Source organism: Megascapheus bottae, chromosome 16 (assembly GCF_031878675.1).
Source record: "Megascapheus bottae isolate mThoBot1 chromosome 16, mThoBot2.hap1, whole genome shotgun sequence".
Classification (NCBI taxonomy): domain Eukaryota; kingdom Metazoa; phylum Chordata; class Mammalia; order Rodentia; family Geomyidae; genus Megascapheus; species Megascapheus bottae.
The window spans coordinates 39,287,734-39,310,858 of record NC_143524.1 but is presented as its reverse complement, the minus strand read 5'-3'; the positions used below and the strand labels follow the sequence as shown (position 1 = coordinate 39,310,858).

The window sequence follows — 23,125 nt, the reverse complement described above, 5'->3', positions numbered from 1 at the left end:
TTTTTTTTTGTTTTATTGGATTTTATTTTTGTTTGGTTTGGTTTTTGTCTTTTTAGCAGAAAGGTTGCTTTTGAAGGACAGCTCTAGGCTGGACAGGACAAGAATGGCTGTCCTGAACCCAAGCAACTTGTTACTGCTCCATAGTGTCCAAAGTGGTGCCATATTGTTTAGACTAAACCATGAAGGGTGGGGTGGGGAGGGCACTTTGAAGTCTCCTCTGCAGTTCTGATAGGAACAAGGGGAACATATGTTCCAGGAGGGTTGAGGTGTACTACAGCATGCAACCTTTAGTATTATCACAGAGCCAAGTTCACTGGTACCATATCTCCAGAAAGACACCTTGAGAACTCCCACCTACAGAACTCAGGGCCGCTCATTCCCGGACTAGGCCCAGGGAGCCAAGTATACCAAATAGCCTTAGTAAAAGGAAGCACACACTGACTTTTTAAAAATGATCCCCACAGACCAAGACATGTGAAAGGGTATCAATGTATGGGAATTAATGCACCATCTATCTGGCAAATATCATGTAACCCTTCTATGAATTATAATAAAAATATATGGAAAAAAATGATCCCCACAATGAAAAATCCCCAATAGACCAGAGAAGGACCTTACACACTGATTTCTGCCAGCCTTTCATTTTTATAGAGAAGGGAAGTTAAGTCCAGAGATAAGCATAGCTGGCCAGAGATAACACAGACAGTTAGAAATTGAAGAAGCCAAAGGCTCATACCTTACCTCCTAGCTACTCATAAGGCTGAGACCTGAGGATCATGGTTGGAAGCCAGCCTGGGTAGATCAATCTGAGTAATTCTTATACCCAATTAATCACCAAAAAGCTGGAAATGGTACTGTGGTTCAAGTGGTGGAATACCAGTCTTACATGAGAAAGCTAAATGACAGCACCCTGAGTTCTCACACACACACACACACACACACACACACACACACACACACACACACACACACAAATTGTTTTTCAGGAGCTAACTGGAGTCCTCTTCCCTCTATATCTGGCCTGACCCCAGATTTCTTCTCCTTTTTATTCTATTAAAAAAAAAAAAACCATTTCATTAACCCAGTCCTCTGATGACCCACCCTGGGTCCTTGAACATGTTGAACAGCCCAGCCAACCCAGAAGCATTTACTTGTCTTTCTTCCTCTCTTCTGACACATGGGCCAGGAGCTGGCCATGGTGGGCTACCAACCTCAGGTCTCCTCTACAAGCTGGCTGCAGACCACAGGCTAGAGTCTTTTGATTACCTCTGCCCTGTTGATGCACCAGAAGGAGGGAATAGGTAGGCTGAGGCATCACACATTCAAGTGAACCCCATGTGACCTTGAACAAGTCACCTAACCAGTGACCATGTCAGTAACACCAGGGCGCTAGTAGGGAGAAGACACCCATCTAGGGAAGGACAGCCACCACAGTTAGCAGTGGGCATGCTGGGTGACTCCCAGCCACCAAATACCCTTTCATGTCTGCATCAGAGAAAGATGCCAGCGAGTGGTGTGGCTGCCTGGACTCATACCCAACACCTTCCTATAGCACCCACAGACCACACAAGCCTCACCAGTGAACCTTCCACTCTAGGGTCCCCTCTTAGGTCACAGGACACCTGAATCCGCAACTTCTAGGGTCACTTACTGCAAGATTCTCCCAAGCCAGGAAGACTTTGGGGTCTCTGGGGCCACCTGCTAGTAGCTCCCTGCAGCCACAGATAGGTTCCTGTGTTCTGACCACTGGGTCCTGTGGTCTTCTAGGGGTGCACCGAGACTCTCTTAACCACAGAAGGCCCATAACACTCCCCAGAGACCCCCTCCTGCTGGGGTTGCTACTAGCCAGTGATGGGACACTTTCTTCTGCCGGGCCAAACTCCCACCTCCATGCACAGGGAGACACTGAGGTAGTGGGCCAGCACAGGAGGTGTGGCTCTCACCGGGTTACACTCATGGGCAGTTGTCCCCTGGACGACCCAGATGGCCTTCCGTCCTCCTGCGAGGCCACCGGGGCTTCCTACAGGCCGGTTCTCCGGCGCTCGGGCTGGCCCCAGGCTCTCCGAGCCCGGATTCCCCTCTCCAAAGCCGAACGTCGCTGATTCGCTGTGGCGCTCAGCGGCTCTCGGGTTACGCGGCCGGCTGGAGGGTGACGACGGCGGGGAGACGAGCAGCCGGAGCCCGAACGCTCCACGCCCGGCGCCACGGCGGGTGCGAGATGGGAGGGCAGCCCGGAGCTTCCACGCAGCCCCGCGGCGCAGCGCATCCCCTTCCCTCCCCGCCATCCGGCTCTGCGCGCACCGCTTCCTCAGCTCCCTGGGGCCCCGGGGACGCGCGCGGCCCGGGGGAGCCCGATCCACGATCCACCCAGCCTGTCCCTCCCCGGGGCCCCGCTGCAGGCCCCCGGAGGCTCAGCGACCCACCGGACACAGCCCCCCGCGCGCGCGCGTGCGCCCCGTGTGCGTTCCCGCGAGCCGCGGCGGGGGGCGAGGGCGTGGGGGGGGCGCCGCCGGGATCTCCCCCCCCCGCCCGCCACCTACCGTCCTCCTTGTCCAGCACCATCATCTCGGGCGCTCCGTGTCCAGCCGCAGCTCTCGGCTCGGCCCGGGAAGGGGGAAAAAGGCGCCGACTCCCGGGCGCGCTTCAGCGGGGCGGGCGGGCGGCTGGTCCTCGGGCAGCGAGCGGGCTCTAATTACCCGCTTGTCCGGCTCTTAACCTAGATTGCACTCAGCTAGAATTACATTCAGGAGTGAAGCACTTCGCAGATACAAAAGCAGTCTCACCTACTTTTGTGCCTCAGAATTGCAAGGAACTACGAACTGCAATTTAGAGAGAAGGGAGCGGGAGAGAGAAGGGGGAAGAGAGAGGATCAGAGCCGTTTCTTTGATTCTCACCTTCTAAATGGCTCAATTTGCCCAGTATAATCTGTCTTAATGTAATTGCATTTGATAGCTCATAACCCTGGCTCTGGCAACGACACAGCTTTCAGCCTCATAAAGTGTTTTCCCCTCGGATTTAATCTGAATCTCAATCTAAAATTATATTCAAAGAGATGGGGGGAATCTCGGCGGCCGTCTCCCGCTGCCTTTCTCCCTCAATGTATGAGGTTTTCACTCCTGCTACTGAATAAATGCACGCATTTCCCGAGCCCCCCCCCCCTCCCTCCCGGGTTAATGGGGAGTGGAGACGCGCCGCTGGCCGGCTCCGCAGTGCCACCTGGAGGCCTCGAGGCCCCACTTCAGCTCGGGACTCCATTCGGGTCCCACGACCAGAGTCCTAGGTCTCTGGATGTCTCTCTGGTATCTCTGCTTCGCCCCAGGAGAGATATTTAGATCTCGCCCCCTCCTATAAGCTCGGCCTGGGGTTTCTGGTGGATCCCAGGATTGTTTAACCAAAGTTAACCCTCTGTGGAACGAACACAAAACCTCCCACAGTGAGGCACGTGGCACTACCCCTTGACCCCAACAGACAACTCCTGGCGATAACACCTATATTTCATGGAATGAGAAGGGCGAGCCCTATCTCAGTTTCTCTCTAAGCAAGTGTAGCATGGCATTGAAGGCTTTCCTTCCACAAATATTTACTGAACACATATGTGCCAAACATTATTCTGATGGGGATACACCTGAGAACAAAATAAAGATTCTGTTGTGGAACTGATTATTCTTGTTCTGTAGCTCTTAAAACGGGAAGGGAGACAGGATCCATCTTCTTTTCTCCTGGACCCTGCTTCTCTCCAACACTCTAAGTTTAGTGCTGAAGCTACCTCCTCCAGGAAGGCCCCTTACTTTAAAGCCCCAGGCGCTTTTCCCTAACAAGCACAGAACTTCAAGATGTAGTAGAAACAATGATTTTCTACAGCCCAAGGCGGCTTCCAGATGGATATGAGGCGATCTTGGTCCTGACAACTGCCTTTGAGGTCAAGACCCAGGCAAGAAGGAAATGGAGATCCCTGGGGGGCTAACCAGACAGGATTCTATCCTTTCACTGCCAATTAATAAACATCAAACCCTTTTTCTCTGTGGGCCTCAGTTTCCCTATTTGTGAAATTGGAAGCCTGTTCTTCCAGTCCCTAAGGTTGCTAGTGGGATCTGATAAGATAAGGCCTAAAACTGGGCTTTGTCAACTGCAGAGCTCTGGACAAAGGGAGATGGGAGTTATCTGGTACAAAGAAGGCCTGGAGGTGAGGTCTTGCCCCTTACATCCTAGGAGGTTCCAGTTCTTGACAGGGGTGGAGAAGAGGCGGCCTGCAGCCCATCTTCCTCTCTCCAAAGTCTGGCTTTGAGGAAATAACAACTATAGCTGCTTCTAATGAGATGCCTCATCCACTGTTCAGAGGGTTTCGCTTTCCCTTCATCTTGAATACTTAATCCTAATAGTCCTTGAGCATATTTGATGTTAAATATATCATTTTGCTCTCACTCGCCATCCCTTAGGACTGCAAGCTTGATCTCTCCCCTGCCACTGCAGCCAGAACTCTGCCCTCAAGGTTTGAGGGAGGTTTTTGCATTGCTACCACCTACACATTTGATGCCAGCCCCCATGTTGGCCTGTGCTGGGGGCCAGCCGGTGTAGCGAGCTTGGGAACTGGCATGGGCAGCTTCTTGCTACAGAACCCTCTCTACTCTCTGACCTATTTGTTCCATAAGGGGCTGCAACCTAACACCTGACCCACCCTCCCACCAAGGGCCACTTCTCACTCTCAGGACCCACAAATCAAGATTGAGGGCACTTTCCTACTCCCTGGTCCATCCATGTACTATGTCTGGACGTCTTTGTCTCAGCACTAATTCATTCATTCCAGTTTCCAATGTACCCGATTAGCAGCCACATGCCCGGCATGCTTTTGGAGAGTTGGAGATGCTAAGCAATGGGTTGCAGAAGTAGGTAGGGCATGTCAGCAGGGGCTTGGTACTCTGTGTAAGGGCTGCCTGCCTCAAATGGTCACTCTCTGCATCCCAGCTGGGATCCCAAGCTGATCTAGAGGGACAACTGCCCAGCCAGCTAAACTCTGAGGGTTTGAGTGGTTTGAGTGCCTGGCTAGGAAGGATTGCTAGAACTGGATATAAGCCTCTTCCCCAGCTCTAGGGAAGTCCCCATGCTCAACCCCACCCAGGTGAGGCTCAGGACACACCCACCGCCTGGGAGAGGAATCCTCAGAGCCCTCGAGGCAGAGGCAGAAAAGGCAGCTTTTGCAGAACACATTCCACAAGTGAAGAGCCTGTCCTCTCACTTCAACATGTCAAGAATGCTCCAAAAATGCCCTGGAAATGCCTCTGGGGACAGCAGGGGGACCCCAGTGGATTAGTCCCCATAATTACAATAGGGAGAAAGAGGGTGCTATAGCAGCCTCATCAATTTCTGGACAGGTCCCCAGCAGCTTGTCCTTGTGCTTGGCAGAAAGGGCCAGATGTGCTTAAGTCTGAGGGCCCTGCTGTCAGCATGAGGAAGCCATCACCAAGGTAAGGTGTCAGGCTGGCCTCATAGGTGATGCCTGGAGACAGAATCAGGGTGCCGAATGTCTCTTCACTGAGGCCACTAAAAGTTTACAGGTGAGAATGAACCTGTAGCCTTTGATCTTTGCATTGGGACCAGAATGCCTCCTGGCCAAGTTCATACCCCTGCCCCCTCCATACACAAACACACTACACAAAAATCAGCACCACATGGGAATCTGCAACCAGCTAGTATGGAGAAGTGCACAGTGGCTAAACTCCTAGGTTTCTAGAGTGCACTGATATTCCTCAGAAGCCACTGTGCAACACATGGGTAGGCCTTGTGGCATGAGGCCTAAATCAAATCTGCGTCCCAGAAAACCAGTCTACTGTACTCCATCACAAGGTCAAGGCACCTCTGCTCTGAGACAACTGTTGAATGTAGAATGACCCCACAATTCAAGGCTGGCCTGGGACTGAGAAGTTCTGAACATTGTAGGACGCTCCGTGTTAAAAACCCCACAGTACTGGGCAGAGGAGGACAGTCCATGTAAGGAAAGTGAGTCATGAGGGTATCCAAATAAAGAAAGGGCAGAAAGTGAACTCAACAGCCCAACAGACTTCCCCCCCCCAATAAAAGCCTGAGAGGGACATCAGAGTCTAGTTTCTTAACAGTAGACCACCACAAGAGAGGTAACAGGGTGGACCAAGGGACAAGTGGTGCCAGAGAAGAACCCTGGACACTAGATCCTTTCCACAACACCAAATCTTCCAGCCTCCTGGCCACCACGTATACTTCAGGCACTAAGGGACTGTCCCAGGCCAGTCAGAACTGAGTTTGCCCAGATACCAGCAATGCAAAGGACATTAGCTGGACCCAGAGGTAGATCCCGATGTTGTGAGGCCCGAAGCTTTACGGCAGTTTGGGGTAGTGGCTCTTTAAGAAAAGGGAGATGAGATTATTAATACAAATTTACCACTAGGGACCTCTCAACAGAAGGACCTTGAGAACCTCAAACTTCACTGTCTTCAAGGGAAAATGCCTCTGGCTGACCCGGTGTTTTGACCTATTATATGGTCTGTCCACCATACTAAGTGAGCCGGACACCTCCCGGCATAGGCTGGGTGAAGGGGGTGGGTGGCCCTGCAAGGGCAGAATCCCACAGCTACCCGGCCCGAGACCTGAGGGATTCCCCAGGATCACGAAGGCCCCCTCACCACAAATTCCCTGGCCTCTCCAGGGAGGGCTCCTTCCACCGCAGGGTGCAGGGTGCGGGGAAGGGGGGGAGGAGGCAACAGAAGGGCCTAGAGACTGGAGGCCAATGGGTTCTCCCAGGAAGCCCATAGCACAGTGCGGGTGGCGGAGACGCACAGGACGCCTGCAAAGCCGCCAAGAGCCAGAAAGAAAAGTTCCCGGACCGCGCGTGCGGATGCGGGGCTGGCGGGCTCCAGGGTGCGGGCGGGACTCGCCCCTCCGGGGGAGGCTCGCCAGGGCCCGAGCCTGGCTCCCACGACCTCGACCCACACACCGGCGCGCGCAGCCAGACGCCGAGCTTCCGGGAAGCGGCCCGGACGGGCGCCGGGGGCGCTGCCGCGGGGAAGCGAGCCCTGTGGGCACAGCCCGCGCCGCCGCCGCCGCCGCCGCCCCACCGCGCGCCCGGGCATCCCCCAGGCGTGAGCCCCGCGCGGCCCGGGCACCTTACCGTCCTCCTGGTCCAGCACCATGGTCCGCCGGAGGTCCGTGCCGGACCCGGGCTGAGGATGCAGAGGGGTGCGGGGCTGCACCTCCCGCGGCGCGGCCGGCCGCCCGCTCAGGCTGCTCCCGCCGGCCCCGCGTGGGGCTCCGAGCCCCGCGTGCCGCGGCCGCCGACGGGGGCGGACGGAGCGGCGCCCGCCTGGAGCGCGGCCCCGCGGGCCGGGGGGCGCCGGAGCGGAGAGCGAGGGCGCGGCGCAGCCGGGGCGCCGAGAGGGGGCGGTGCAAGCGGGCGGGACAGGGACCCCGAGAGCCTCAGGAGCAGCCGCTGCCCCGGGCCGGTTCCGCAGCCGGAGACGGAGCCACTGGAGCCGCAGGCAGCCGCCGCCGCCGCCGCACCGGTTCTCCCCCACCCCAGCCGGCCGCACTGGCTTCAGCAGAGTGCAGCCAGCGTTTCCCAGGGCCCCTCAGATTCCCCTGTTAATTAAATCAATTCATTATGCTCAGATCTGATTAGCGGCCCTTCCCCCCCTTTGAATCAATTATTCAATACACAAACATAATTGCTTGGGCCAGAGGTGCCCGCCATTAGCTTATTTAACTCCAAGGACACTAATTACCCGCAGGGCACGGGAACTTTTCTCATTAATTCTGACAAAACACAAAAGCACAGCCAGAGTGTGTGCGTGTGAGGGAGTGTGTGTGTGTGTGTGTGTGCGCTCCAGCGAGCGCGTGTGTGCATGTGTGTGTGTGCCCGCATGCCAGAGTGAGGGCCGGGTGAGCGTGGGGAGCGGGGCAGGCCTCCGTGTGAACTGAAGACGGGAGGCGATCGCGGGTGGGAGTGGGTGGTCTGCACCGGGGCCGGGTCGGGACTTCCTGCGTGAGATCACCGTGGGTGTGTGAGGTACTGTTGGCGCAGCAGGCCGGGGATGGGCCCCGGGGCCTGCGGACGCAGGGCCTCTGTGTGGCCTTTCTGAATGTGTCTCTAGATACCGTCACAGACAGGCCATTCTTCCCTCTTGCGTGGCAGCCCAGCCATGGCGCAGCACATTGAGACCCACGGAGAACATATATAGAATGTAGAAGAGGAACAGGGAAGATGGAGAGGCCGCTGGTGAGTCTGCACCAAGGCCGGGCTACCGTACCCCTCCAGTCACCTGCTCCTGCACTGGCTGGCCTTTGATTTAACAGTCGCCCCTCCCCCACTGCGCCCACACTCCCCTTTTATCTCAAAGCCCCACTCCCTTCTCCACATAGGTTGGACACCCAGGCACCCCCCCCTCTCCAAACTCTACCCACCCCATGCCTAGCCTAATTTTCACCAGTGACTTAAGGCTGTACAGAGGGTGTGCCTATGGTTGACCAACTTCTCCACATTTTACCTCCCAGGAAATCTCTATTTAGAGAGCTGGAGAGAGGGAGCCCATAGAGGCTGGGACACAGAGGGTAATTGATTCCCCCAAATTAGGTTTCTGCTTTTTAAAGACCAGTATTGTTCCTGTTCTCAATGTGCACAGAGGTATTGAAGATTTCCTTTTTGTTTCCTCAGGCAATGAATGAGCTTAATCCATTTGGCTTTATAAATCAGGAAACTAATATTCGCTCCTTCCATCGTGGCTTTTAAAAAATTTTTTAATTGGTTGGGGAGGCTCAGTGAGTCGCCCTTATGTTGTCCCTGAGCCCCCACTTATCAAAACACATTCAGATTGAGAGGTGGGAGTGCTTGTGATCCTTGCCCAGGGACTCTCAGAGGACCTGGGAAAGTTTGTGAAAGGACTGCACGAATTAGGCTCAATGTAGGGAAGAGATGCATGTGTTCTCCTATATTGACTGCTCTTAGTGGCCCAGTGACAGAACCACCAGACATGCTATGTCATCCTAGAGTGTGGAAAGTTCTCCTTTATTATGTTACCCAGCCACTAGTCATCTTCCTGGTCTATCTACCAGGCTCCTACAATGTTTATCAGTAAGGCAAAGTCAGAAGCGCACTTATCTGACCATCCAAGGCTCCTTGGGATCTTCAGTTCAGCTGATAGCTCGGTTCTGTCTACTTTGGTTCCCGCCCCTATGAAAGCTATGCTATAACACACCTGCTCTCTGTTGCCCCACTGACCTCTCACACCTCTCTCCATAGAGACACCCCTCCCTCCCTGCTTTCCCAGTCCTTCCTCTAAGAGAACAACGTGTCTTGTGTCCCTCCAAATGGCCATCTGCATGAAGCTTGAGGTCTCTGAATGAGGTGTACATTATTCCACCAGGGCCTGAGGGTTAAGGTCAGCCCAGAAAGCAGGGTTTCAGGTCTCCCTTGCAGGGGGCATTGAGAGGGAATGCATGGGGTACAAAGAAAATGAGAGCTAAAGACAAGGGGATGTTGCCTATCTGAGCTTTAGATTTAAGCAAAAAAGTAAAGGCTCAAGAAGAGAGACTTCTCACCCACTAGGATTTCAGAGAGATGGCTTGGGAACCAAGCCCAGTATCATGCTTGCTCAGCAGGCTCAATATTTGAATCCCCCAAATCTCTCTGTTTGTTCTCTGTGTGTCCAGGCAGGGCCTATGCCTTGATTGGTTTTAGCTGGTTTCTAAACTAAGCTGTCTGTTCAAGGGGGTGAGTGAGACCTGAAATTCTGCCTTCTCTCTAGTTTTCAAGCCATGTGTCTGGCATAGCTGCATCCACTCAGGGAGGGCACCTTTTGCTCATTTACATGAAAGCAACATATGGCCTAGCGTGGCTCTCTGCAAATGAGCGTCTCTGCTTGGCCAGAGAAGTCAGCAGAGAAGCCATCCTGAGGTGTGAGTCCTGAGCGTCTGTCTCACCCTGGTTATTGGCAAGTGCCTGGTTGAGCACTGAAGAAACTAACTGTTGCCCGATGCTGGTAGCTAAGATCCGTAATCCTAGCTACTTAGGGAGCTGAGATCTGAGGATCATGATTTGAAGCAAATCAGGAAAATGAAAGTCAAGGAGACTCATCTCCAATTAACCACTCAAGTGGTAGAATGTCAGCCCTGATTAAAAAGGCTGACAGTGCTGAATTCTTGGGATCAAACTGTAGTACCTGCCCACATTGCCAGAACCTGCGCACACATTCACAGAAGAATAAAAGAAACCAGCCAGGTGCAGTGGCTCATGCCTGTAATCCTAGCTACTCAGGAGGCTGAGATCTGAAGATCAAGGTTCAAAGCCAGCCTGGGCATAAAAGGACCTGAGACTCTCATCTCCAATTAACCTCTAGAAAATGGGAAGCAGGGCTTGGCTCAAGGGTAGGGTGGTAGCCTTGAGCTGAAGAGCTCAGGGACAGTGCCGAGGCCAAGTTCAATCCCCATGACCCACAAAACAAAGAAAAAGAAACTAACTTCCTAATTATCATACAGAGAGGAGAGAGTGTTCAGAGAGTTCAGCCATCGTGGAGTGTCAGGTCCTACAACACCTATCCCCATCTGTGGATTTGTATGCGACCCCACTTTCTGATGAAAATGCTGAGTTCAGCAGCTGAGACTGAGACATAGACAAAGCCATTAGGACCAGGGTTCCCATGGCATGGAGGAGCCATGCTGGTGAGTTGCAATGAGGATCTTTGTGCAGACTTTCCGGGCAGATTAGACTGGAAAGTGAGGCCTAGGGTTTACACAGAGTAGTGGTTCTAGAGATGGTGCAGAGCTGAACTCTGAGAAGATAACAGTGCCACCTGCAAGGAACTGCTATGCGGAGCCCTGCAGCTTTCTGTGGGAGCTCTCTGTGAAAGCGCTGGTCACTAGAAGGGAAGGGGTCACCTTGATAGGCCAAGAAGGAAATGTGCAGTCAGCATGTTAGTAGCATTGACAGCAGCTTGAGCAAGATGGCAAGAACAGCAGGCACCTGCTGTAATTATAAAGGAGGCATCAATTCCCTCAATACCCAACTCTCAACCCTGGGAGTGTTAGAAAAATGACTCTCTAGAACTTATACAAGTGAGCATTTATATAAGCGTGTGTGTGTGTGTATATGTGTGTGTGAGCACGCACATGTATACTAGTACTAGACCTTGAACTCGTCCTGGGTGTTGTCCCTTAGCTATCGTTCAACCACTTGAGCCACAGCTCCTCTTCCAGCTTTTTGCTAGTTAGTTGGAGATAAGAGTCTTACAGGCTTTCCTACCCAGGCTGGCTTGAACCATGATCCTCAGATCTCAGTCTCCTGAACAGCTAGGATTACAGCCATTAGAGCTTGGCAGGTCTCCTGTTTTGGCAAGGAGGATGCTGAGAAGGAGACTTGGACACGAGAATCTGAGGCTAAATTGTTATTGAAGTGTGAGATCTGGTACTTGGTATTTGTAGAGCCTTAATGTTCCAACATGCTTCAGTTGTATAACAGGCATGATGGGAAAGACCATCCAAGCAAGAATGGGCCAGAACAATAACAGGGAAGAGGCCACTGCAACCGCTGGCTCCCCTGGGTGGCATGGAGCTGGATATGTCCGTATGTTAAACTAAATAAAAAGAGAGGGGATTTCCCCAGCTCAAAACAGATTGTCTGGGTAGGGGAAAAAAAAAAACCCAAACATAATCCAGCCAAATGCTATTTACAAGAAATACTCCCAAACAAGGTAACAAAAAAAGTCAGAAAATAAAGCAAAAGGCAAAAAAATATACCAAGCAACTGTAAGCATAGAGGGAAGCTGCTATATTAATGTCAAAGCTATCTTCAAGGATAAAGCACAGACTCTTAAATTACTTCCTGATTAAACAAATGAGATCAAAACTGAAATTTACGAGAAGGTATCATGCCATATAGAAGCCATGAGAACACAGCTGTACTCAAAGGAAAAAATATAGCTTTACATTCTTTCAGTCTTTAAAATAGACTGAAAGTCAATGAATTAGATATATAATCTAAGAAATCAGTAAAAAGAACAAGAAAACCAAATAGAAGAAACTTAATCAAGTCAAAGTTGGATATCAAAGAAACAGGAAATAATTGTCAATCAAAGAAAATAATGAAAAGAAAAAATTAGTACCAAAATGCGCTTTTCTAATATGAGCAACAAAATAGAAACATCTTTCCAGGCAACCTGGTTAAGAAAATGAAGAAAGCAAAAAATGCACAAACAGAGAAAATATGAAAGAATTATAACTAGAGTATGTATAACTGTAAAAATAAATAATGAGGGGCCAGGAGTTTGGCCTAGTGGTTAAAGTGCTTGCCTAACATGCACGAAGACCTGGGTTCGATTCCTTGGTACCACATATATAGAAAAAAAGCTGGAAGTGGTGCTGAGACTCAAGTGGTAGAGCTCTAGCCTTGAGAAAGTCCAAGGACAGTGCTCAGGCCCTGAGCTCAAGCCCAGGACTGGCAATAAATAAATAAATAATAAATAAATAATGAAAATTTAGAGGAAATGGGTGACTTCAAACAAAGCAGAAAAATCACCAAAATTCAGCATAACAATTGAAATCTTGACTATGGCAATAAATGGAAGAGACTTAAAAAGAAATTAATATGCTGGCACTATGTGCTTCAATAATTTCACTTCTGGATATATGCCCAGAACTCAGACCAAGTTCTCAAAGAGAGATTGATACACTCAGGATCACAGCAGCATTTTACAGCCAAAAGAATCCACACAGCAGCCCAAGAATCCACCAATAGCTGAATGAATTAAAAAATGTGGTATATCCATACACTGGAATATTATTCAGCCTTAAAAAAGGAAACTGTTACTGGGTGCCAGTAATTCTAACTCCTTTGGAGGCTGATTTGAGGGTAACAGTTCAAAGCTAGCCTACGAAAGGAAGTCTGTGAGACTCTTATGTCCAAATACTAAGCAAAAAACTAGAATTGCAACTGTCACTCACGTAGTAGAGCACTAGCCTTGAGTGAAAAAGCTAAGAGACTGCGCCCAAGACCTGAGTTCAAGACCCAGTACCAGCACACACAAACACACATATACACAAAAAGAACATGCTCTAACATGGATGACCTTAATAATGTGATGCTAAGTGAAATAAGCTAGACACAAGCAGTCACTGCATAAGTTCACTTACATGGGGCACCTGGAATATTTTGTATTTGAGTCCTTGGGAAGTAGAGCAGTTCCAGGGGCTGGGAGGAGAGTATTCCAGATGAAAAAGATTGGTTGCATAAATGTAAGTGTTGAATATTACGGAACACTTACACATGGTTGGAATGATGAATTTTGTGTTATATATTTTATCCTAATTAAAGTTTAAAAACCACAAGGTATAGATTACATTAAAACAAGTTCCTATAACCTTTAAAAACACAATTTAATGTTATTTAAACTATTCTAGACAAGAGAAAAAGTTATAAGGCTACTTGATTTGTTTTATGAGCTAACATTTTCTTTTTTCCTTCTTTTTTTTTTTTTTCCTTTGCCAGTTCTGGGGCTTGAACTCAGGACCTAGGAACTGTCCTTGGGCTTTTTCAAAGCTAGTACTCTACCACTTGAACCACAGTACCACTTCCAGCTTTTTCTGTGTATGTGGTACTGAGGAATCAAACCCAGGGCTTTGTACATACTAGGCAAGCACTCTACTATCCTGACTCATGAGGTAACATTTTCTTAAGCTTCCTCTCTTAAGAAAGGAAGCCATCACAGAACACGTTGAATATGAGTATACAGTCTGAAATAAGATATTAACTAACCAAATATGGGAAACGTATCAAAATAATAATGTCCTGTGAGACAGGTTTGTTTCAACTCTATAACTATGATCCAGCATTAGGAGACTTATCTGTATAAGCCACTATTTTAGCTAGTAAACTGAACAAACTATAATAGTAATTGAAAAAATCATTTGATGAAATTCAACACATGTTGCTAGTAAGATATTTAACAAAATGTACATAAAACTACCTTGGTTTATTAAAACTATTTACCCAAACTCAATAGGAAATACATAAACAATGACATTCTGAACTTATTTCCAAAGACAAGCTGCTTACAATCAACGCTCTTTTTTAAACTCATTTGTTATAATGGCGGGGCTGAAACCCAGGGCCTCATAGATACACAGAAAAGGCTTTTCCAATAAGCTATACATACCCCTACCCACTTTGCCAGCAATATTATTCATCTCCTTCAGAGACTTTAAATTCAGTAAGACAAGAAATTAGTCCAACCAGAACAAATTAGCTGGGTTTAGGAAGAACAAAACTGATTTACTTAGAAAATTACATGGTTATATATCAAGAAAGTCCAATAAATTTAGCTTAGTATCAACTAGAATTATTTAGAAAATCGAGAAGATAGTTAAATACTCAATAGATAGAAATATGCAGTTTTCTAAATGCAACTGTATATTAGAAATTAAAATGTAGAAATAGATTGTCTACAAAGTCATAAACTATCCAGGAGTAATTTCACATGAACAACTATTATGCTAGGTGCCAGTGGCTCACACTTTGCTACTCAGGAGACTGAGACCTGGAGGATTGTGGTTCAAAGCAAGACTAGGAAGAAAAATACATGAGACTCCAAAATAACCAGCAAAATTCTGAGCTGGAGGTGTGGCTCAAGTGGTAGAGCACCACAAGCAAGAAAACCAAGCAAGCACATGAGACCCTGAGTTCAAACCTAAGTATCACCAAAAACAACCAGTACAAATATTAAAATCTTATGAAGCAAGTCACAAAATTGTAGCACAAGACACAGAACAGGATCTGAAGATACAAAAAGGAAGCCATGTTTCATAAAGAGATTTAAAACACATCTTTTCAAAATTAATACATAGACTTCATGCAAATTGTGTTAAGGCCCTAAATTTTAAAATTTTAGGACTTCAACTTATAATACATTTGAGGACTAAATACATTTGAGGACTAAATACCTGAGGTGAGTTGAGAAAACAGATCATGAGAGGATCTTACCACCAAGCTTACCACCAAGCTACCATAATCTAACAATACGGAATAAGCAGGGAGAGATGAATAGATCAGAGTGCCAATTAATAGATCCAATTACAAAAAGGAATTTAATATATGAAAAAGAACTTTTATTTCAATTCATCAGAGAAAATTATGAACAAATGGCATTGCCATCTGCAAACATTTTTCCAAGGAAGCTATACATAATAAGCCAATAAGCACCTGGAAACATGTTTGACATCATTGGTCGTCAGGGAAATGCATGGAAAACCACATGACACAATACTGCACACCTGCTAAAAAGCCAGACAGAAGAATTCTCAGAATAAAAAAGTTGGTGAGGATGTGGAGGAATCAAAACCTTCACTCTCTTCTAGACAAAAGGTAAGATGGACAGCCACTTTGGAAAATAGCCTGGTTTTCAGATTTCAGGTTACAGATGCAGTATAGAGTCACTAAGTAACCAGGAAAAAGACATGTAACCCAAAAGGACTAAGAACACATACCCAAAGGAAAATGTGCTCATTAGTGTGTATCTTGACATTATTCATAATATCCAAAAGATGGGAAGAAAAAAATGTTCATCAACTAAAACTGGATATTATTTAGCCATAATAAAGGAATAAAATACTGGACGGGAGTTTGGCCTAGTGGTTAAAGTGCTTGCCTAGCATGCATGAAGACCCGGGTTCGATTCCTCGGTACCACATACATAGAAAAAAGCCGGAAGTGGTGCTGAGGCTCAAGTGGTAGAGCTCTAGACTTGAGAAAGTCCAAGGACAGTGCTCAGGCCCTGAGCTCAAGCCCAGGACTGGCAAAAAAAAAAAAAAAGGAATAAAATACTGACATGTGTCCTGAAAACATGGTGCTAAATGAAACACACTATCAAAACAACATGATATAAAATTCCATTAGTATGAGATGCCCTAGTTGTCAAATCTATGTAGACAGAAGGCAGATTAGTAATTGTCAAAGACTGGGCACAAGGGTGGGGTGATACTAGCACAACAATGTTCATTGCAGCACTATTTACCATAGCAAAGATATGGAACCAACCCAGATGGCCCTCAGTTGATGAGTGGATCAACAAGATGTGGTATTTGTACACAGTGGAATTTTATGCTGCTGTCAGAAAGAATGACATTGCCCCATTTGTAAGGAAATGGAAAGACTTAGAAAAAATCATATTAAGTGAAGTAAGCCAGACTCAAAGGAACATAGGCTCAATGGTTTCCCTCATTCGTCATAATCAGTAGAAACCTTGGGCTCTCCTAGCAGAGATTTATGACAGAACAAAACCTAGATACATAAGGCCATGTAGTATGAAGCTAAATGAAAGGATCTCTAGGATATAGAAACAAAAGCCATATAATGAGTGATTGTTGTCCTTAATGTACTATGTTATCTCTCATCTCTTTTGTTGTCCCTTGGTTATCTCATATTGTTACAGTATCTCACCTTATTATATGATATATTATATATATATGTTTGTTTGGTTATTTGAAATAGGATAGGGAAGGGGGAAAAACAAGATGAGGGGAGAAGGGTGGGGGGAAGGCCATGGGGACCAAGACAGGAAAAAGGGTATTAATGTTTGTGAAATAATGCGCCTCCTATCTGGTGAATATAATGTAATCCTTCTATTAATTATAACAAAAATTATATGAAAAAAAAAAGAGTGGGGTGATAACTAGAAGGCATGGGGCTTCTTTCTGAGGTAATAGAAATGTCCTAAAGTTGGCTCTGGTGATTCATATACTTGTGCCACTATGAAAATATAAATGGACAAATGTATGGTATTTGAATGACATCATGGTAAAGTTGTTTTAAAAAATTGTTCTAGCGACTGGGAGTTTGGGGTAGTGGTAGAGTGCTTGCCTAGCATGCACGAAGGCCAGGGTTTGATTCCTCGGTACCACATACATAGAAAAAAGCCAGAAGTGGTGCTGTAGCTCAAGTGGCACAGTGCCAGCCTTGAGAAAGCCCAAGTACAGTGTTCAGGCCTTAAGTTCAAGTGCCAGGACTGGCCAAAAAATTGTTCTGTCATAGCTGATTATCCATATGAAAGAAGCAAATAAACTGGCATGGTGGCTTATGCTACTCAGGAGGTAGAGATAGGTTCATGGCCAGCCTAGGCAAAATGTTTGAGAGACTCCATCTCAAGCAATAAAAATAAATAAAATTAAGTATTGTGGTATGTGACTATCATCCCAGCTACAGGGAACATAAATAGGAATGATCAGTTTAGGCTAGTCCTGGATGTAAGTGAGACTATTTGAAAAATAGTGAAAGAAAAGAGTGGTGGTGGGGGGGGTAGGGAGGGAGGGAGGTTTAAATAAAGATCTCAACCCTCCTCTATAAAGAAAATTATATTTCAAGTGAACTGGAATTTCAATAAAAGGGAGACAATGGAAAATACTAGAGGAAAATGTAAGGGAAAAAATCTAATATATTTGAATAATAATCTAAGTAAATTTGGTGGGGTAACACAGGAAAAGAAAAAGAAAGAGACACTACATGTGATTGCTTTTATAGACCTGAATGGCATACAATACCACAAACAATGGAAAAATACAAATAATGAACACACAAAAGTTGTTAAAAGGAAAAATATGCTATTTATACAAAGACTTTCTTAAAATTGCAACGATACAAAACCCCCAAATTGGAAGAGGTCCAGGAGTTGGTAGCTCACGCCTGTCATCCTAGCTACAACGGAGGCAGAGATCGGGGTTCAAAGCTACCCCAGGCAGGAAAGTTTTTACATCTCTGATCTCCAATTAACCACCAGAAAACTGGAAGTGGATCTGTGTCTCAAAGTGGTGGAGCACTAACCTTGACTGGCAAAAGCTCAGGGATAGTGACCAGGCCCTGAGTTCAAGCCCCATGATCACCACCACTACAGCAACAAGAAAACAATAGGAAAGGGTATGAACAGGCTATTTAGAGCAGGGAGTTTGTTTGTTTTTTTTTTTAATGGATAATAAAATGTGTTTTCTCATTATAGAATTGAAAATGCAAAATAAGATTTCATTATGTAAAAGTTGTCAGATTTGTGGAAGAAGATGCAAAAGAGTAAAATAAGTAGGTTTATTAAACAATCCAGAAAATGAGCATTTTCCTTTGTTACTGAGGCGGTCATCTGGCACTAGTTTTTTTCTTTTTTCTTTTTTTATTATTGAGGTACAGTTACATCCACCAGACAGTGGGTGCATTACTTCTCACACATTCTTTTTTTTTTTTTTTTTTTTTTTGGTTGATCTTTGGGTTTGAACTCTGGGCCTGGGCGCTGTTCCTGAGCTCTTCAGTTCAAGGTTAGTGCTCTATCACTTGAGCCACAGCACCCCTTCCAGCTTTCTGGTGGTTAATTGGAGATAAGAGTTTCATGGACTTTCATGCCCGGGCTGGCTTTGAACTGTGATCCTTAGATCTCAGCCTTCTGAGTTGCTAGGATTACAGATGTGAACCACTGGAACCCGACCCTATCTATTAAAATTAAACACACAGATACCTTTGACCTCAAATTCTTCCTTTTGGGGCATCTCATAGAAGAAAATAGCCTATCTGTAAGATTAACCCTATTATGTGCTTAATGGCCACACAAACCACTTGAGGATCAGTGTCAATCCATGCCTGGACACATTGTGTGAGGAACAGTATGCAGCTAGTAATAGTTACTCACAAAGTGTGTCTATGAGGCAACGCTGGTGAGAAACCAGCTTGCCTAGTAGCAAGCCGTATCATCCCATTGAGAAGAAACCTTCTCTCTGTTGGGAGAAGCTGGGAAGAGGATGTGAAGGCTGCCTCTGTTCACGGCTATCTAGGTTGGTGATGGCCTTTATAGGTCATGGAGCAGGAGAAGTCTACACCTTTTAGAATCTTTTTTGGTACGGATAACTAAGCAATATCTAATTGTTTTTACAAATTGGAAACCAGAGAGACAGTTTTAACACCCCTCCCAATCTTAGTCACCATCCTAGTTCATGTGTCCACAGTCTCTTTCAATTCTCTCTCTCTCTCTCTCTCTCTCTCTCTCTCTCTCTCTCTCTCTCTCTCTCTCTCTCTCTCTCTCTCTCTCTCTCTCTCCTTCCCCCCCCCCCCTTATACTGGAGCTTCAAACCATTGCTTCACTTTTTTTGCTCAAGGCTATTGCCACACCCCAGTGTCTGGCTTTGTAGTGGCTAATTGGCCATAAGAGTTTCACCGACTTTTCTACCTGGGCTGGCTTCAGACCACTCAGCCTTCTGAGTATCTAGGCTTGATCACAGTATGAACCACCAGTGCTGGCCACAGAGTTTTAAATGACTTTCCTGTACCCACACTGGGCCTCTGTAGAAGGCCATGGCAGAGGCCCATGGTAGAGCACCATTCCCTGTACATAGCAGGAACCTATTTTAGAAATACAAATTAGAGCCAGATGCAGTGGCTCACGCCTGTAATCCTACCTACTCAGAAGGCTGAGATCTGAGGATTATGGTTCAAAGCCAGCTAGGGCACAAAAGGACCTGAGACTCTGATTTCCAATTAATCCCTAGAAAACAGAAAGTAGGGCTTGGCTCAAGGGTAGGGCCAACAGCCTTGAGCTGAAGAGCTCAGGGGTAGCACCCAGGCCGAGATCAAGCCCCAGGACCCACAAAAAGAAAGAAGGAAGGAAGAACAGACAGACAATTAGATTTCCTCCACCTACCCTCCAACCTGAGGCTCTTCAGAGCAACCTACAATCTCAGGGCTCCCCAGAATTCTTTAGGCGATGGCTCTCTTGACACATCTCCCATTACTCACACCCACCCTTCTACACACACCAGCCTCTGGTCCTCATCTAAAGCATCATCCAGCTCTCAGCCTGTAGGACTCACTCTCTCTTCAGCTGAATGTCCTTCCTCACCTCTTCATTTGGTCCACCCCTTACTCACCCCTGAGGTCTGGGATTTAGTGTCAGGGTGGCCTCTCCCCACAAGCCCAGACCAGATCTTCTTGTGATAGTCTGGCACAGCCTTTCGCACTTTCCCTTCCCATCGTGCTTATCACAACAATCTACTTAATTACAGTTATTTGTATAATTATTTGTGTGACAAGGATAAAAGAATAAGAACTATGATGTCAGAAGTGTTGGCAACTTCTTCTCCAGCCTCCTCTACCCTCACCCCATCTTGAGTAAGAAAGGGGTCAAAGTCTCTGGAGGTTCCAACCCAGCTCAGAGATTCTGAACTTAACCTCGTCCTCTATGCATCCACCATCCTATTGAGAGAGTTTGCCTGGTTCAAAGATCTCCCCACCCTCTTTCATGCATCTAGCCAACTAGTCTGTTCTGAGAATTGATAATGTCAAAGCCCGGTGGATTGCTGGGGAGCTTCCACAGACAGAGGGAGGTGGAAGGGAGTCTCCCCATGCCCAATCTCTAAATACCTTCAGTGTTGCACTTGCCACCCTTCAGAAACCCGACCAAGAGCCCCAACAACCATCTTTGAGGCTACAATTACCCAGCAACCAAACCCCAGTAGGAGCCACAGCTTCAGAGTCCCCATCGAAACCCCCATTTTTGCATCATTTAGGGGTCACCGGCCCGCTCATTTGCCACCCTCCCCCACACTCCTCACCTGTCCACTGAGGACCCGGGACTCAGTGTGATCTTGGGCCGTGTCTGAGAGGCTCGGTGTCGCCACGTGCTCCCTCAGCTGATGCTGGTCCCCAAGCTTGCTGGGCTCTGATGGATGCCTGGGCCTCAGACTGTGCGACTGAGTGCTGTGACTCATGCCCAGACAACAGGCTGCTTCCCGACAAGCTCACCCGAGTGAACACACCCACATGCAGGTGGTCCCCTCGGAGCTACAGCCGCATGTCCCAACAGCACACGCATCTCAACCAGCCCTCCTCCGTGCTGCAGGCAGGGCTGGCTGCTCTATGTGAAGCTGATCGGCATGGGGCACTGCCTGTCTCCCTCCTTGCCCTCTAACCCCTCAGGGTCTATGAGGTCTTCCTGCCCCACCCCTACCCTATGATCCTATAAATCAAAGGGGTTCTTCCTCACTCAGCATCCACAGCTGGCTGGGAGGTTGTGCCAGCTTCTAAATGATAGAAATTTGGGAGAACAGCCATCATCCTTTGGAAGAGCATTTTCCTGTAAGGCTGCTGCTACCCAGGCCTTGCCTGAGCTCCTCCCTGCCAGGTCTGGGGCTCCTGTGTGCAGGCCCTTCTTGCAATGAGTCATAAGATTACCTGAGTCCTTGCACTGGTGGAGGTCACAGCTAGCGCCACCGAGAGACCACACTAGATGTCCCCAAGTCCAGCAGGTTGAGTCACCTTAGGTGACAGCAGATTGTAGGGTGGGCACAGGTTGCAAGCCATGGGGGCTTCTTATATTGTGCAAAATCTAACGTCTAAATGATGATTATTATTTTTAAATGTTTTGTGCGAGTACTAAGTCCTTAGAGACTGTCCCTGAGCTTTTTCACTCAAGACTGATATTCTACCATTTGATGTACAGCTCCCCTTTTGGCTTTTTGGTGGTTTAATTGGAGATAAAGTCTAGCTTTTCCTGCCCAGGCTGTTTTCCAATTACAATCCTCAGATCTCAGCCTCCTGAGTCCCTAGGATTATAAGCGTGAGCTACCAGTGCCTGACAAACCTAGATTCTAATTTTGATTCTAACTTCTTGCAGATCTCAGCAATCTGTCCATTCCTGAGTATGGCAGACTGCTGCTAGTATCCCCGACAACTGTCCTGGCCTTCCACATGCACACAGCTACGCAGCTAGAGACAAGATTCCTCAAGTCTCATTGCAACCAATGCAGACAGGTTACTGACTGTCAAAAGAAACAGAAGCTGCTTTGCTGGTCTGGCTTACAACAAAGTTGCTTGTCTAGAGCTTGCTGTCTTCCCTTCTTCCAGCTGCTGGAATCTGGGTGTTCTGTGCAGATGAAAACATACCCAAGAATGCAGAGAAATAAGATCGGAAGATGCTGAATCCTTGAGTGACATTGTGGAGAAGTCCTGTCAATTAACTTAGAACTTTGTTTGGAGGAGGGTGGATGGTAGACAGGATCTCACTCCATATCCCACAATGACCTCAATCTCTCCTTCCTACTGAATCTGCCTTGTGATTGCTGGAATTGCAGGCATGTGTTACCATGGCTCGCAACTTGGACTTAATAAATCTCCTGTTGAGAGAGACAGGGAAGGAAGGAAAGAGAAAATTCTGTCTCATTGAAGCCACTGCAGTTTGGAGATTCAAAAGTTTTTTTTTTCCTTCTTTTCCTTAACTGATATATGGAGACTTAGAGTCTCTATAAATAAAACGTTCTGAATATTTTCTTCAAGTTCCAAATTTCCAACTTCAGCTTTATCAAGCTTTCTAAAAAGTTGCCCATGGATGGGATTTGATCTTAACCTGAAGTCAAGGCTGAGCCTTGGTGTGCCCCTGCTCCCTTCTTAGTTCAAGCTGTTCTCTGATGCTCTGTGAAGGTCTGGAGGGATAGGGGTTCACATGCAGAGGATCCAGGCTCTTTCTTCTTGGCTGAGTTCACAGCTGGGATAGGAAGCTAAAGGCAAGAGAATACCCACAGGCCTCTCCCTCTAAGGCAGCTTCTCATTTCAGGACCTGCTGGATAAACAGTCAGATATTTATCCTGATCCTGTCTACTCTGTCTAAACATCCCAACTGTATGTGGAGTCTCTGGTAAGGCTCTCCGCCCAACCCTTCACTCCTGTTCAGCTGTTACAGACCAGACTCCAAAACTACAGATGTGGTCCAGGTCTACAGACACACACACAAAAAGCCAAGAAGTTATTCTTCCCAGGCTCTCCACACAGGACCCCACAAGATGGGTCATCAGGTTAGGGTTGTTTGATCTCTCACCTTCCCAGAGAGTCTCTGAGCTCATGCTGAGTAAGATGGCTCAGCATTTCTTCCAGCAATAACAATACACAAACCTATGCCCAGAGAGCAGCGCTCTAACCTGGTCCGGTCCAGCCCAACATTGAGCATTTGACTAAATGTGATTCTAATAGAAAGTTCAAAGGCCTGGGATAAGCTCAGACCTGCTAAAGCCAGAGGGCCATATCAATGAGTTAAGATGGGGTCCAAGTTTCTACTTGTTCGTCTGAACTGAAAGCAACCCCTCTTCCCTTAGTTTTCTC

The 23,125-nt window shown here is 47.4% G+C and overlaps 1 protein-coding gene across 3 annotated transcripts in view; it reads right to left on the bottom strand.

The window, feature by feature from the left end:
- The window catches only part of Lmo1 (LIM domain only 1), a 55,341-nt gene that overhangs the window by 29,049 nt on the left and 3,167 nt on the right, over positions 1-23,125 (bottom strand). The window contains exon 1 of one of the 3 annotated variants that reach the window (XM_090348230.1): positions 7,139-7,306. The exons of 1 other annotated variant lie outside the window; for it this stretch is intronic. In XM_090348230.1, the coding sequence (XP_090204356.1) occupies positions 7,139-7,160 (22 nt within the window). In that variant the 5' untranslated portion in view covers positions 7,161-7,306. Of the gene's footprint in view, positions 1-2,540; positions 3,087-7,138; positions 7,307-23,125 lie in introns of those variants that run through there. One more of the 3 variants, XM_090348229.1, reaches the window with a different exon arrangement.